This window comes from Neomonachus schauinslandi, chromosome 5, assembly GCF_002201575.2.
Source record: "Neomonachus schauinslandi chromosome 5, ASM220157v2, whole genome shotgun sequence".
Classification (NCBI taxonomy): Eukaryota; Metazoa; Chordata; class Mammalia; order Carnivora; family Phocidae; genus Neomonachus; species Neomonachus schauinslandi.
In genome coordinates, this window is record NC_058407.1 from 123,027,536 (window position 1) to 123,045,269 (window position 17,734).

General features: G+C 37.5%; 1 protein-coding gene across 2 annotated transcripts in view; it reads left to right on the plus strand.

The window, feature by feature from the left end:
- The first annotated feature begins 2,188 nt into the window (after positions 1-2,188).
- MINDY3 (MINDY lysine 48 deubiquitinase 3) overlaps positions 2,189-17,734 on the plus strand; it is a 93,714-nt gene continuing 78,168 nt past the window's right edge. For both annotated transcript variants that reach the window (XM_021696667.2, XM_021696668.2), the window contains exons 1-2: positions 2,189-2,478; positions 14,584-14,663. In XM_021696667.2, coding sequence (XP_021552342.1) covers positions 2,385-2,478; positions 14,584-14,663 — 174 coding nt within the window. In that variant the 5' untranslated portion in view covers positions 2,189-2,384. The remainder of the gene's footprint in view (positions 2,479-14,583; positions 14,664-17,734) is intronic.

Genomic DNA, 17,734 nt, shown 5'->3' on the forward strand with positions numbered 1-17,734 from the left:
CGTCTGCCTTCGGCTTAGGTCATGATCCACGGGTCCTGGGATCGAGCCCTGCATCGGGCTCCCTGCTCAGCGGGGAGCCTGCTTCACCCTCTCGCACTCCCCCTGCTTGTGTTCCCTCTCTCGCTGTGTCTCTCTTTGTCAAATAAATAAAATCTTTTTTAAAAAGTAGTTTTATTAGTAAGTGAGTTATGGGATTGTTTGAGTAACTTGCCTAGAATGTATTAATCATATTGTAGGGTAGGTTTTTTAAAGATCTGATTTTTCTTAGGTAAATGGAATGTAAATACACTAAATTGGGTGTTTGAGGGCTTCCAGTTGGAAAATTCTTCTTTCCATGGTAGTTGCTGGGAACCAGGTAATGAAGTCATTGTGCTTTGTTTGACGGAGAATTTCTGGGAAAGACAGGAAACTAAACACAGAGTTAGGATTTGATGGAGTAATTAATTCTGTTGCTGTGAAGTAGTAAAGAAGGCTCAAGGGAATTAATCATGATGGAAATCTCAGCCCAGTTTTATGGCTGTGCACTGACTTGAATTTGAATTAAAGGGAAATATTACTAATAAAATTTACATATGAACAGAAAGTTTCTGATTTTTTTAGGACTCTCTTTTAGGACTAAAGATCATTCATGCAACCTGTGTACATCTTAATGATACACATAGATGGTACTAAGAAATAAATATGTGCTAAAATATGGAGCAATATACATACTTCAAGGTAAATTTATATAATTTTCAAGTTATTTTGGTAAGAGAAAGGCATTATTGTCCTGTACCAGATATAAATGCAACAAACTTGACTGCTTTCAATATGTATTATGTTTATATACAGTGAATAAGAAAATTTTAAATATTAATTTGCATTTCTATTGTATTTAAGCAAGTTCACATTTTAGATGTTATAACTAATGAAATAAACAACATAAATAATTTAACATTAATCAAATATTCCTTGTTAAAAATATGCCCTGCTAATTAAAAAATCTTAAACATTGCAAATAAAGAATACAACCTAAAAGTGGAAAGGACAGATTTTGCCAGCTCTTTGTAGCTGGAAACTTAGAAAAATCACAGATCAAGAAATATTCTATTTTTAAAATTACATTTTGGAAGTTTAGCCCTTTTTCCCCATATCTATAGATAGTTAATCAAATCTATAACTACCTGTATAGTAATGGAAAGAAAACATTTGCAGTAAACACCTCTGAACTTAGAGGTCTGCCACTTACATCCTCTATGAACATAGACCCTTCTATGTCTTTCAGGAAGTGAAATAAACCTATAAATTGTAAACCACCAAGCAAACATTATTTAACTGGACCAGTCAGTACTACTTCCCCTGATCCCTCACATGCTGAAAGATAATGAATTTTTAAATTCCAGTAAAGGCAAGTATCATTCCTTCTACTAATACTTATTGATCCAGCAATGTTCAATGCACCATACTAGGTACTATGAATAAGACAAGTCCTTGACTTCCATAAATTTATATCCGTAGTATAAGTAAGTAATTCTTTGCAAATACTAGGATGAATTAAGTAATTCTTTGCAAATACTAGGATGAAGGTAACTGTCATAAGCAAGTTACAGAGAAGTTACCACGACAGGCTGCTTTGAATCTGTTTCCCTATAAATAGCTTTGTAATTCTGCATTACATCCTGTAGAGATATTTCTATAATGCACATTACACCACACCCTTCGGTAATGTATATAATAGTTGGCTAGACTTTATACGATTTATCGAGGCATACAGGCTGACAGCCTTTACATTATTGGTGGCTCTCCACACAAACATGGATGTTTCCTCGCTGAGACTCAACCATCGTCTTAGAATGTAGTTCAGTATAACTAATATTACTAATTTTAAAGACTAGGCTATGTTCAGGCCCTAAGGTTTGGTCCTCAGAGCCTACAGCTAAGACCACGGCAGTGCGCCGAGGAAGGCGTTCCTGGAGGGTAAAAAACATGCCAATGCCCAGGGAACGCGGCGTGTCTGCCAGCACAAAAGCTACCACCCCACCTAAAGCCCGGGGCTGAGCTCAGGAAGGCGGGCGACCTCCCGAGAGGTCCGAAGCTCTTCCTGCCCCCCCACTTCCGCTTCCGGGGGGGGTGACTCCGGGGCCCTCCTGGCGTGGGGGGCGGTAGCGAAAGGGGAGCCGGAAGTGGCCCGGCACTTCCGGTACAGGAAACTCCTTGCTGCCGCTTTGGCTGGCTTGACAGGCGCGGTCTTTGCGAGTAGATCTCTCTCCTTTCGTCTTCCTCGCGTCCAACCCCCGAGCTCTTTTGCTGCTGCAGTCCCGCAACTCCTGTCTCCGAAGGCGCCCCTTCCCCATGTTCCGGGGCAGGAGTCCTGAAAGCGAAGACCCGCTCGCCGGTACTCCATCATGTCCGAACTGACTAAAGAGCTGATGGAGCTGGTGTGGGGCACCAAGAGCAGCCCCGGTCTCTCTGACACCATCTTCTGCCGCTGGACGCAAGGTACCCTGGCTGGGCTCTGACTTCCAGCCGCTTGCTGTGCCCCCTGTCTTGCCCCGCACTCTGTCCCGATTGCCCTGCTCAGTTCTGAAACTGGACTTTCTAGAAACGCCCTGCCTGCCTTGGGGGGAGTGGTTGGGTAGGAGAATGGTAACAGCTAAATGGTTACACTAAAGCCCCGAAGCGCCTCTGCCACTCCCTGGGCTGCCCTCCGGCCGGAGAGCAGGAGTGGTTGTTGGGCTGCAGTGTGCGACACTGAGGGTGCGCTCTGTGCCCCGGTGTCAGTTTCTCGGGAAGTGTTACGGCCCCCTGAATCATTACCCACTAACAAGGCTTCATGATATTTGTGTTTGGATTAATTTTGGAGAGAGCGAAGTCCACAGGAAAGTCGAAGTGGCTAATTCCAGAAAGCAGCTCTGTTGTTTGTATTTTAATTACGTAGTTAGCCGTAGTACTCGGTGTATGAATATCGTGTGGCTTGCTATCAGGTGCTCTCTTGACCCAAAGCATCCCGGGCTTTGAGATGGTTTAGTATATATTACAGTTAAAAGGAAATGTGGATCATAGCACTCTCTGTGCTGGTCTAATTATCCAGACAGGATTTTGAGTTATGTAAGAAGTTTTATTAATACGAATACTAATGAAATAAAAACTACCATTTATTGAATTTCTGCACTGTGCCAGGCCCTGCGTTAGGTACTTGATGCTAGCAATTATCTGTAATTCTGGAATTATAATAAAACACAACATTGCACACTATTTAAGGTGACTGCAGAAAGACTGGTGAAGTTAAGTGAGGTTAAGAGCCTTTGGAGTCCGAAGGATTGGTAATGTAAGTATGTAAAACATCACAGGCCAGTAAATAATAGTTATTCATTCTTATTATTAAATCATTTATTTAGAGAATACCTGTTCTCAAAGGATTTGGGGCAATTTTAGCATAGTAAATCCAAGTTCCTACCTCATAGTGTGTATTTTGTAACAAAAATTCGGGGTTTAAGTAAATCCCTTCCTCTCTCCCAGATATGTCTCATTTAAGAGCTGGTAAAATTAGACTCATAATGTATTACAGTCAGCTTATTTAGTCCATCACTCTTTTTTTGCTGATCAGGAAGATGAGTGGTGGGGCTAAACAGGACAAAGTTGCACAAATTTATAGAATGGGAGTGAATTACAAGTCTCCCAATTCCTAATACAGCACTATATTCCTTTGAGTTTCCAAACCTTAACATGTAATTAGTTTGGTTCTTTTTACACATTTTAATTACGTCACTGAAGTAATATTTTCTGAAATCTTGGGCTCTTGCATTTGCAGATTTTAAAAAGCTTTCTACTTTGACTTAAGTTATCCTAATAGTGAACAGCCCAGAAGTACACAAGGCTGTGAAGGATTAAGAAAAAATTTACTTCCTGTGTAAGTAGTTAGCATTAATTAAGCTTTTACAACATAGAATAAGATAGTATTCAGCCTTGTTTATGTTAATGCTGTGATGCAGATTCCAGGAGAATTCAGAGGCCATTCTAATAATGGTTAAGAGAAGGCTTTGGAACAGGTGTGCTTTGGTTCCAGATTCAAGTTGTTTAATTTACTTAAGCCTCAGTTTCCTTCTCTGTAAAATGCAGATAATAGTAGTGTCAACCTTACAGGGTCGTTGTGAGGATTGAAGGCATGTAAGTCCATTGAGGCACTTAGCATGATATCTGACATACAGTAAACACTCAAGACAATGGAGGTTCTTAAGACTTAATTTAAAAAGCGTTTAATTGTAGGCTAAGCCAAAGATCACTCTCTAGCCGTGACCTGACAATTACAAGAAATTGTTTATTTGATGAATAATCATTATTTTTTTACTTTTATTTTATATTGAAGCATAGAGGATACATGATCATTATTTAAAATACAACTTTATAATGACATTCGAAAATGCTGTGCCACAAGAAGTTCCTTAAGATTCATTCAGTCATTGCCATTTAAAAATAAAGGACTTTTTTTTTCTTTTTAGAGTATGTTTATATTGTGGATATATAATTCCTCATGGTCTTACATTGATCAAGATTTTCAGGTGACCAAATATGTATTTTTAAGTTACCACCTCTGAATCAGAGGGAGGTTGTTACTGGCTTTGCGATGTTAACTGTTGTATTCATTTATTCATTTAGAGACAGAAATCATTGCTAAAGATTGCTTTGGCAGTCATTTGGGATTATGAGAATAGGCACAAGACCTTGCTTTGCTGCATTTGCTTTAATGCATTTGTAATGTGACACCAACTTTGGCTCTGTTTTCTAGTCTGTAACTGTGCTTTGACAACTGTAATCTTATAAGTTTTTGGAAGCAAGTTAAAGTGTAAGATGTTTAGGGTAAATATTTGTAAAATTATGTTTAGGCATATTCCATTTATGAACCCATGTTGATCACATTAAATTTTTTTTTTTGATACATTAAAACAAGCTGCAGGAGTTGCTGCAGCACAGAGTTGGGTTTTTTTCTTAATTGATCTGGCAGTTTCAGATAATACGTGAAATCAGTGAGCCACAGAAGTGGCACATAGTTTAATTCATTTGGCAGTTTTAGATAATTCTCTTCTGCAATTCCTTTTTCTTTGCGGAAGAAAACAGGGTTTTATGGGGTTTTGGTTTGTGTGGGTTTTTTTTTTTTTTTTTTTGCCAGTTTTTCTTTGAAAGACAGTAAGTCACATAATTTAAAGATTTGCCGTTGTTATTTTCTAATTTGGAAATTGAGTCTCTACTCCTGCCTCCTTCCCTCCTGCTCAATTGCCTGTGATCATTTTTTAAGAAAAGTGCATATTTTCTACCTCTTATTCAGAAGCACCATTTATCCTTGCCCCTTTCCCACAAACTATATCGGTGTTCCTAGGCCTCTGCAGGTTAGACTTGGTAGGTAGGATGGGAAGGCAGACAAATAATAAGCATAGCACAAATGAAGTACATGTAATAGTTAGAAGGTAAAGAAATAGGGAGTTGTGGAGTGGGGTGGTGTGGCTAGGCCTTATTTTAAGAGGAGATTTGAGCAAACACTAGAAGCAACTGAGTTAGTTATGCAGTTATCTGAAGAGTGTTCTAGGCAGTGAGAATAGCCATTATAAAAGACTTGATGCAGAGTATTCCTGGCTTTTTGTTCAAGGAGCAGGAAGGAAACTAGTTTAGCTGAAGAGGGAATGAGGGAAGGGGAGAGTAATAAAAGATGATGTAAAAAATAATTTTCATACAATGGCCAGTAAAGCCTTATAGGCCATGGTAAGGACTTTCGCGTTTATTCTGAATGAAATGAGAGGTCATTGCAAGGTTTGGAGCAGAGGAGAGAAATGACATGACAAGTTTTTAAACTGACTGCTGTGTTTGAGGATAAAGTATAGTGGCTTGAGTGAGACAGCAAGATCAAACGAGAGACATTTGCAGTAATCCATTGGGGTAGAGATGGTGGCTTAGACCAGGATAGTAGTACTGGGGATGGTAGCAAGTGGTGCGATAGACCAACTCCCAGCAGAACCAAAATAAGAGTCATCTAGATCTGATAGGAGTAAGTATAAATCTTATTATAAATGAAAACATTTTGACTTACTGGGAATTTGTTTTCTTTTCAGTATTGATTGTCTAGTTCAGTGTTTGGCAGACTTTTTCTGTAAAAGAGTCAGCTGCATTTATTGTTTCTGTCTCCTCTCTGCCATTGCAGCAAAAGCAGCCCTAGATAATATAGGTATGGCTGTGTTCCAGAACTGCATTTACAGAAACAGGTCAACCCCTGATCTAGATTATAAGCTCTGAGAAACCATTTTTTTTTTCCTTTTCCCCCCTCTTTCTCCTAAGCTTTAAGTTATTTTATTGTTTAGTGTATAAGGTTAACCCAAGAGAGAGAAACACAATTCCTGTTTATACCAGTTCATTGTTTTGGGGGGCCTCATGGAGGTGGAAGGGGAATGGAGCTGTAGTTGGCTGAAATTAAGAGTTTGGACTTTCGGGCGCCTGGGTGGCTCAGTCGGTTGAGCGACTGCCTTCGGCTCAGGTCATGATCCCGGGGTCCTGGGATCGAGTCCCGCGTCGGGCTCCCTGCTCTGCGGGTAGCCTGCTTCTCCCTCTCCCACTCCCCCTGCTTGTGTTCCCTCTCTCGCTGTGTCTCTCTCTGTCAAATAAATAAATAAAATCTTTAAAAAAAAAAAAAAAAAAGAGTTTGGACTTTTGATATAGGACAATTTTTGTTATGTAATATGAAAAAAATAAAATTTAACAACATGATAAGTGAGGGATCAGTTAAAATATAAGTATCAAATGTATTTACAAGTTAATACATTTATTATAATGATTTAACATTTTACCAAAGTAAATGATAAACCAGTATAATTATTATTGTTGTTATTATTGAGAGAGGGTGAGCAAGCGTGCACAAGTAGAGGGAGGGGCAGAGGGAGCTAGAATTTTTAGCGGGCTCCCAGCCCAGGGCAGAGCCCAACATGGGGCTCTTTCTCATGACCCTGAGATCATGACCTGAGCTGAAACCAAGAGTCAGACACTTAACCGACTGAGCCACCCAGGCACCCTGATACACCATTATTAATTAATTTTTCTTCCAAAATGAGAATAATGTGGATCATATCACTTCAGAGGTTTTTGTTGTTGGATGCCTCTTATTTCTCTCAAGGATATACTCCTTTCTCCAGCCTACCTGAATCATGTCACCTAAGATCCCGTTCTTTTAAACTTAAAATTTGTAAGCTTATTTGACAAAGTTAATTTCTTGGTACTTTGAATACAAATACTTTTGTTTTTTAGTTCAAAGTATCTATCATAATATCTTACATTGCATTATGCTTTACAGTTTTTGGAATTCTTATTTAATCCTTGCAATAACCCTGCGAGATAGCAAAGGATAAATGTAGTTTTCCTCATTTTTATAGAGGAGGAAACTACGGCACAGTTCAGATTTGACTCAACCAATATCATTGAGTTTGTAATGACAAACCAAGTCTTTCTAAGGGCTTTGTTTACTTGGGAGCCTAGAATTATGGAGGCAGAAGTTAAAAAAAATGATTTGAATAACGTATATATGCATAGTAAGTCATATGAAAGTAAAAGATTGGAAAATTACAAAGAGGTTCATGGCTCAGGTTTAAATTAGTTATGAGCTATAAAACAGATTTCTATGTCTGTAGTACTGTGGAATGTGATACAAAATTATGTATTTAGGATCAGATGCTTTAGATGGCTAATTTCAGATCTAATCAGAAAAAACCATTTTGTGAAAAGATAATTCCTTTTAAAAGTAGGAGATAATTTGAATATAAGAATACAAGAAAAATAACTATATCCTAAAAAATTAAACTCAAGTGAAACCTTATTATAAAGGAAGAAGCCTACTTAGCCTAGTCCTGTTTTAGCATAGAATACTTAATTTACATTTAGTTGACTTTATTTCATTATAGCCTTTTGCTCATTATCAGTTAGCACACTCAAACATGTATACATAATTAAACAGAATTTGGAGTACAGCAGATCTGCCTAGAATTCTCGCCATGGGATTTTTATACAAAAGCAACTCATTGTAGTTCATTTCAGCTATAAGCCCCACCCATGGATCTTGAAAACTGCATTACATTATTAGTAATTTTAAGGAAGGTAAGAATTCATTACTGATTCATGTTTATTACATATCCCGAATGTTTGATAGATTCTAGTTTTCGCTTCTGCCCTTAGGCCCAACGTCAGAGATCCTTTGCTTATTTCCAGTAGGAACAGAACTGGACAGAGTGGGGGGCCTCTTGGCTTCATCTCTTGTTCCTATGTTGGACCTCAAATTTGATTGTCTTGACATGATAACCAGCACCCTTAGAGCTCATTTGTCCTGTGCATCATACCTGTTTCTCATCCTCCATATAGCCTGTCATCATTTCGTTTCTCCCAGGCTGCTACATATCAATGGAGAAAATTGTGGTCAGCATCAATACAAATGCAGTAATCAAACCTTAGCTGAGCCCTCAGCATTTCTCTCAGTTCTTTATCTTGTCAGCTTTTCCTGTTTTTTAGAATTAACATTCTCCTCAGTTCTTTCTCTCTCTCTCTCTCTCTCTCTCTCATTCCCCTCATTCTTAACCAACTGAGCCACCCAGGCGCCCTATTCCCCTCATTCTTATTATATCACTTCCTCTTTGCCTATATATTTAATTTAGAAGCCTGCTAAGATTCACTTCTTCTGCTAGGCCAGTGGCTTTCAAGTTTTTTTTTAATTTGGGGCCCCATTATACTCTGAGAAATTATTAAGGACTTCAGTATGAAAAATAAAATTAATGAGACCTGAGGCATTGTTTTACATTTCTGTAAGTCCCTCTAATGTCTGGCTCATTAGAAGACAGCTTGGATCCTCACATTTGCTTCTCTGTTCAATCTGTTGTAATATGTTGTTAGGAAGTGTATCCAGAAAATCCAGCCTCACCAAGATTGTAATTGGTAAGGTAGGAGTCATACAACAGCCTTTTCAGGTAATTGTGGATATTTGTCTTTGATACTACACCCAAACTTGACAGTAGTTTCTTAGAGGTTATTCTCAATACGCAATCTGAAACCACATGAATGAATTTTTTGTACTCTGTTAAATTGAAAACCATTGGTTTGTCTTGTACTTTGAATGGATCTTTACCCATGCATTCATTTCTAACAGCATGCATCAGTCATTTGAAAGTTATTGGTCCACTTTTTTATTCAGACATTCCAAATGATAACACATTTCAGTATCAAAAATCACATTTATTACTATCACCGCTGATCTCATTAGAAAAATATCTAAGAATTGAGATGTCAAGTTCACAGTGGTAGATGCAGGTTTTCCAAAATTTTAGTTATGCTTGAAAGCCTGAAATTTTATCACTGGCAAATGTAACTGAAAGTTATTTTTCTTGAAGTATCAGGCTCACTTCATTCCCTTCTGAGAAAGGGTTTGCCACATACCCAAGTCTGAATAATCATAGTTTGTCAGTAGCTCTTCAGAATAAAAACAGTGGTCTACAAAAAAGTACTTACAGCTTGCAATTCGGAAAATTACACACATGCTTTTTCTTGAGACAAAGATCAGTCATCATCAAGGTATGTAGCACAGGTGCTTTATGGGTAGTTTCCTTTTTGTCATGCAGAATAGCTTGAAAAAGGACGCTTTATTCAAGGTCAAGATTTAATAAAATTAGCATCAGTGAGGGCATTCTTTAGTTAAATTGGCTTTTGTGTATGTGTTTTTGAGAGAGGGTGGTTTTGTTTACTGGTATGGTAACTGCTAATACAGTTTAATGATACTGCCTTCGTGTGTGTGCTGAGACACCAGCAGTCACACCTACATCTGCTTTTGTACCATGGCTCTGAATGTCAACACAGTGTAAAGGGCAAATAATGTCTTAGTATCCTTATGAGAATTATTTTTACCCCCAGTAGATCCCCTGAAAGAGTCTCAGATTTCCAAGTTTCCATAGACCACACTTTGAGAACCTCTCTTTATCCAGTCCTTCCCCCCCCCACCCCCCCAACCACACCACAACTCTAAGACTTGGAGTCTTTAAACTTCCTCTTTGCCATGTAATCACTCTTTTCCTGTTTTTAAACTCATGCCCTTCAGTCTATATAAATAATAATTCTTTATCCAGCTACCCTTCAAGTTACCATATTTTTTGCTTCATTTGTTTAAAAAGTAGTTTGCTTTTACTCTTTCTCCTTGTATTCTGAATCACTTTAAATCACTTACTCTCTCCAGTGCTCTAGATTTCTTTTTTTGTATTCCCAGTGATGTGCTTAATCCAGTGTTTTAATTTATGTTTTTACTCTACTCAGCAGCATTTGTAGCAAGTGACTACTCTTTGCTTCCTGGAGGACTTCAGTGTGTTTTTCTCTTACCTTTCCAGTCTTTGTCCATCTTCGCTGACTCAGCCTCTGCTTATTTTTTAATGTTCCCAACAATTATTTTTGTTTACTTGTTCTCATTTACTTTGACTGCCAGTGTTGAGGATGATTCAGATTGCTGTGTTTAATCCTAATCCCTGCCCTGAGCTTCAGACCCATATTTCCCCACTTCTAAGAAATGTTGCCAAATGGTGCTTGAGTGGCCCATTCAGTTAAGCATCTGCCTTCGGCTCAGGTCATGAACTCAGGGTCCTGGGATCAAGCCCGGCATCGGGCTGTCCTCTCAGCGATGAGTCTGCTTCTCCCTCTCCCTCTGTGATCTCTCTCACTTTCACTCTCTCTCAAATAAATAAATAAAATGTTAAATAAATAAATGTTGCCAAATGGTTATCTCACAACTGAACTTGGCACACCTAGAAACAGGCTCCCCTGTTATCTTTCCTTGCAACAGTTGAAAAAGCATTTATTGAGCATTAACTATACTAGGAAAACTGGTCAGCAGAACAGGCAAGATACCTGTAAGGCAAATAATAAACAAGTAAACAAGCAATAATGAAGTAATCATAGATTATGAAAAGTACTGGTTATGCTGATGGTAGGAGAGACCTACTTAGGTTTATCAGGGAATATCTCTGAGAAGTTAACACCTAAAATGAGTCCTTAATAATGAGAAGGATTCAGGTTTCTAAAGAGAGAAGGGGAAATGCATATAGAAGGAACAGCAAGCACTAGGGCTAAAGTAAAGACCTTGGGATGTTCTAAAGTCACACGAGAAGCCACTGAAATGTATTAAGTAGGCTATGACAAAATCCGATTTCCAAGTCTGAAATATTCCTCTGGTAACTCTATGGTGAACATATAAGGATGGGGTGTGGGGTAAGTGGGGAGGAATGGGGGCATCTACTTGGAAACTTAACAGTATTCTAGATGAGAGATGACAGTGGTTTGAACCTCAGGGTAGACCAGAGATGGGATAGAAATGGACTGATACAAGTCATGTTGTGGGGTCTTGAACCAAGAGGATCTTGCCTCAAGATGACAAAGAAAGGATTAGCAGGTGTTTCAAGTGCAGGGCACAGTATGTTCAAAGGGTAAGAAACCTGACAGAAAATGGATATTTGAGGACCTGAAAGATGCTCAGCATGCCTGAAGTCCCAAGAGGAAGAGTGGCAAAGGATGAGGTAGGAGATTTAGGTAGAAATCATATCATACAGGACCATGTTAAGAAAACTAAACTCTGTTTATGTCTGGAATTATAATCTGGGCTCTATTTGAGAATTCTCTCATTATAACCAGTAATGGAAATCTTGAGAGTAGATGAGTTACCTAAGGAAAATATATGGAATGAAAGAACCATAGATCCTAAAGCCAAGGCATGAGGAACATTAGCATTGAAGAGGAGTTGACCAAAGGAACTGAGAAGAAACTGAAAAGGAAAATTTGCAGCAAGAGGGACCAGTAAAGCCAAGGGGCAAAGGTTTTTCAGAAGAAGTCCATGGTCAGCATTTCAGGTGATTCTCTGGAGAGTAAATAAGAAAAGACTTGAGAATTTGCCTGTATTGGTCATTGATGAACTTGGTGAGAATGAATTTGGTGCAGTCAGAGGTTGAAAACCAAATTTTGGGGGTTAAATAAATTTTAAGGAGAATAATATTGTAAGGTTGAATAATTGTAAGGAGATTGAGAGAGTGCATATAAGACAAATGGGTGGGCTTTGAGAGGGTGGTGGTTGGAGTTTTTGGTGGTTTCTTTTTTTTTTAATGGTCAGCTGGATTTTTTAAATTTAGACTTTACTTTTTTAGAGCAGTTTTCGGTTGACAGCAAATCTGTGGGGGAAGCTACAGAGGTTTCTCATATACCTCCTGCTCCCACAACATGCGTAGGCTCCCCTATTAGCGTTACACCCCACCAGGGTGGAATATTTGTTAATTGATGAACCTGCACTGACACATCATTATCACCCAAGGTCCACAGTTTACAGCTCACTCTTGGTGTTGTACATTCTCTGGGTTTGGACAAATGTATAATATGGTTTCACAGTATTTTCACTGCCCTAAAAATCTGTCCTTTGTGTATCATCCCTCTTCCCTTTCTCCCTCCACCAATCCCCAGAAACCACTCATCTTTTTATGGTCTTCATAGTTCTGCCTTTTCTAGGATATCCTATAGTTGGAATCATACAGTATGTAGCCTTTTCCAGTTGGTTACATCATTGAGTAATATGCACTTAAGGTTCCTCCATGTCTTTTCATGACTTTTAAGCTCATTTATTTTTTAGTGCTGAATTATATTTTGTTGTCTGGATGTACCTCAGTTCATTTACCCCCCCATTCAGTTACTGAAGGACAACTTAGTTGCTTCCAAGTATTAGCAATTATGAATAAAGGAGCTGTAAACATCTGTGTGCAGGTTTTTGTGTTTACATAAGTTTCCAACTCTTTACTAAAAGAAATTTGGGTGGATTCTTAAGGAGGATTTTTTGTTTTTTAAATATGTGAGACATGTTTAAGTACTGTTTGAAAGAGAGGGATTGAAAGGTTAAGAGAGCAGAGGTGGGATGGAATGGGCTCCTCTATGCTGTTTCTTATCTCAATTGTTATCACCTAGTGTCTCAAGCTAGAAACTTCAGAATCTGCTCTCATTTCTTTGCCCCACTTGCACATACTCATCAAATCTTAATTTTTACCTAAGAAATACTATTTAGATAGAGTTTCCCCTCTCCATACTATTGTCAGTTTTATTCGGTCGATAACATCTCTGTATGGCTGTTGAAACAGTCTCATCCCCATTCTATTCCTTTAAAAAAGGGGAAAAAAACAGTATTAAACATATTACAGTTCAATTAGTACTTGTCAGGGTCTGGCCCTTCCCAGTATTAACCTCTTGTCGGCTTTCCCTCCTCCCATTTACCATCTCTCCCATCCTACCCCCATGCTACCCTTAAGCTACGTCAAATTTCCCCCTGCCCCATAAACTTGTCTTGTTCTTACCAAACCTTTTTCCTTTAATAAAGGTAAGTTTTCTGTACCTGAAAGTCATTCCTCATCCTCGTCCTCACAAATTCCTGTTCAAGATCAGCCTCAAAGTCACCTGTTGTGACTTGACTCAGGCAGAGTAAATCGTTCCTTTCTGTATCCATAATACTGTCTTCATACTTCTGTTTTTTGGGTTTTTTTTTAAAGATTTTATTTGTTTGACAGAGAGAGGGAACACAAGCAGGGGGAGTGGGAGAGGGAGAAGCAGGCTTCCCGCGGAGCAGGGAGCCCGATGCAGGGTTCGATCCCATCAAGACCTGAGCCGAAGGCAGACACTTCACGACTGAGCCACCCAAGCGCCCCCATACTTCTGTTTTAACATTCACTTCTTCTTTATTGTTTATTTGTTCATATGTCCATGTTCACCTATACTGTTGGCTCCTGCAGACCAGGGACTTTGTCATTCATGCATACGTCCTAGATGCTTGCTGTAGTATTTTATGTTCATTAAGTGTTCGTGGGATGAATGACTGAACTACAACCATTAGTGAAACTTTACATATTCCTAGCGTGTTGGAATTGGAAACGATCGTTTTAAAGATAAGTACACAGAGACCTAGGGAGGCGAAATGATTTCCCAGCAGTGATACAGATAGTAACTCAGTCCTCTGGACTTCTGGCCCTATGCTGTCTGTAGGAACATCTACTAGTTGCTCTCAGTCGGTGCTGGTTGGGTAACAGTGAAATTGAGATAGAGCTAGTATGAGCACATTCCCTGTCTATGATGCCTTTAATTTTTAGCTTATAGAATGTGACTCAAAGATTTGGTTGAAAAAATATTCTATATGGAAAGGATCCTAAAAATTCTATTTGAATTCAGTAGATAGACTTGTCTTTCATCAAATCAAGTATTTAATTTAGTATTCTTTTACTAAGGTCCACACTTTATCCCCTTAGTCCACTTAGAGGGATCCCTAGGTGCAAATTTTGTGTGCGCACGCGTGAGTGTGTGTGTGTGTGTTTACATGCATTTGGGGCACAGGGTGGGAGCATAGGCTCCAGATCTTTTTTCAGAGAGTTTCTTGATCCCCCCAAAAATTAAGAACCACTGTGCCTGAATAAATTGGAGATATTTTGCTTTTGTAATAAGTGACCTTTCTCAAAGCAAAGTACGTTAAAAATTCTTTGGGCTGCTGTTTGAATTACCTGTTTAATCTTTGCTACTTGCTTCCATTTTTAGGGTTTGTGTTTAGTGAAGCAGAGGGATCTGCATTAGAGCAGTTTGAAGGTGGCCCCTGTGCTGTTATTGCACCTGTTCAGGTAACACAGACTGCTTTACCAACTCCTTAGGGGGACATGTTCAAACGTTTCATACTTGACTTTTCGTTTTCTACTGTCTATATGTAATGAGACATGATCAGTTATCTCTTAACTTTTGTTCATGTAAATTGCTATAAATATCCAAAATAAAAAATGAATGCAGAATAGAAGCAGGTTATGCAGCAGTAGCCTTTGGACTGTCTTTATTTTCAAGAAAACATAATAGGTGTTCCCTGACCTTCAGAAAATGAGGAATTAATGATAATGACATCTTTCTAATGTAGTGATCCTGTCAAGTCGTAATGTTTTATGCTATTGTTGGGTATATCATAGCAATTATTTTCATTTGTTCTTTCTGTAAAAATGATTTTCCTACAAAGTTGACGATGAATAATATTTTCATGCTCTAAAACCTTATACATTTTTAAAATAAGCTGTATTTACAGTTTTAGACTGTTGGCTTTTAAAATAAAATTAGTAATAACTGACTTCAAACAGAATTTCCAAAATTTTTAAAAAAGGTTTTTTCTTTGGGCAAGATAGTGTTAATCTGAATATATTTATATATATATATGATTTTGAATCCTAACGTATTGTTCGAATTTCAAAGGCCGATTTGCTGCAGATGTTACGTTGTTAAAACCACAAATTGAATTTTCAGTTTACTGTAATACTTAAAATGTCTGAGCAGCAGTGTCACTTCACATCTGTGCTAAGAGAAGCTGGAATTTATGTTTTAATCAGCACGTTTTGAAAATACATATTTAATGTGATGTTTATTATTCATTGGGCATAAGGAACACATTCCTGAACTGTTAGCTGCAAAGTAAATTTGTCTCAAGCCTTATACTCCACATTATTAAATTAAAAATTTATCTCTGAAGGAGGCAAAAAAATCTCCTTTCATGCCTGATTCCAAAATAGAACCTTTATAGGTCGTCATTTTATTTCTTTAAAGGGTAAAATTGATTTTTTTTTTTGCATTAGTAGAATTATAAAAAAAATTAAGAAAAGTTTGAATGTTTGAACGTTGCCTGGGAGTAACTGAATATAAAGAATAAAATTTAACTGTAAATTAATATTAGAGTTGTTATACTGTTATGCTGGGGACAGGTTTTGGTTGCTTGCAGAATCTTACTATCTGATTTTGAAGATTCGTTGTCCTGTCTGTGTTTAAATTAGATTACATTAATACTGCCCCTTCTGGGTTTTACTAAAAGTCTATGAATGTTGTTAAATGCAAGGTATACCACAGGAGCTCCCTGTTTTATAAAATTCAGTATATTTCCACAATGATAGCTATTTTTCGCAAGGAATAATTGTAATGTTCAAAGCCCTCTTGTATCTTTGAGGTAGTAATTTAGTTTCATAGTCACATAAATCTTTTCAATCATAGAAGAATTTTGGTGTTTTTTTTTTTAATATTTCAATGTAAAAGTCAAAACTAAACCATTAAGCCTAATGAAGGGAAATGAGCAAGTCTAGATATTAAAACTTTTTTAAACTATAAAAATTAGAACATGGTACTATTGCCAGAAGAATAGGCATATTATGGAACCCAGTAGTTAAAACAGGAGTAAACCACATTACATATAGCAGTTTACCAAGAATTTATCACATACTACAAATCAGTGGTAGAATAAAATGAAATTTAATGAATGTCACTGATACGCCTGGTTGCCACTTTGAGGGGAAAAATGAATTTAGATCATCTGATACCATATACCAAATATGTTCTTGATATAATATTTAATCACAGAAAAACTAAACTAATGTATTGTCAACACTAGAGAAAGGATGAGTTCCAGGCTCAGAAAAATATTTGCAGTGAATTAATATTGCAGTAAGTGGATATTATCTTCTTACACAAAGAACTTGTACAAATTGGTTAGAAAACACTAAAACTCCAGTGGTGAAATGATGTGTATGCAGTCATCACAGGTGGAATAATGATAGACAACCAGAGAATCAAGATGTTCAGCCTCACTGGGAATTCAAAAAAGTACAAATAAAACTGTAACTATATTCTATTGGTTACTCTTTCTAATTTTTAAATATAAAATAATTGCCAGTGCATATATGGGTAGGATGGTGCTGGCATATTCATATTACCATATAGTACATTTGTACTTTGATTTGGGGAGGGAATTTACATTATAACAGGAAGCATAATGCAGATTTTTTTTTGATGAAATCATTGTACTTCTATGAATCTTAAAAAAGTAATCCTTAATATGGAAAAGGTTGTGTTCAGTAAGTTTTTATAGTAGTAAAAGAAAAAATTATAAACCTAATATACTGTAATGTAATTTACACATGAAACGATGTTTGAGTACCTTTTGATAGCTCAGTAGACATTTAGTGATTAAGAATTACAGTTAGGAATCCTGTGGGAAAACAAAAATGGGAAACATAGTCACATACCTGTTATGCTTCTCACTTGTAATAAAAAATAAAACAGGTATGAAAGAAAGACTGGAAGAAAGCATATCAAAATGCTAACAGCGTTCGTATTAGTGGTGAAATAATGGGTATCCCACCTCATTTTTCCCAAATTTTGGAATGTAGTTATACTCCTCAATTTTATGGTTGTTGCCGTACTGGGGAAAAGTCAGAAACACTTGATTATAGTATTGGTAGATTTTACTTCTATAAGAATGTTGTAGAATATTACTTAGTTTTTTGTTAAAATATTTTGAAATGATTGCTTATTAGGTGGCAGGTACTGTGCTAAGTGTATTACGTAGATTATTTCATATAATCCTCACTGCAGCCTTTTAAAGTTTATGCTATTATTATTTTTAGTTAGTAAAGTAGTGGAACCAAGATGCATACCTAGGTGTGTCTGACTAAAAGCAGTCCTCTTACCGACACACTACTGCTTTCAAATATGTAAGTGAGAAGCATCGAAGTAACATTTTTCTTGGCTCTGCCCCGTGGAAATTCAGATACAGCAGGTGGCACATAAGGGTCTTCATTTTTAATAAACAAGTCAGGTGACGAGGATGGAAGTGGTCCGTAACCTGCATTTTGAGAAGGAAACACTACTGAACTGCTTTCTATCAAATCAT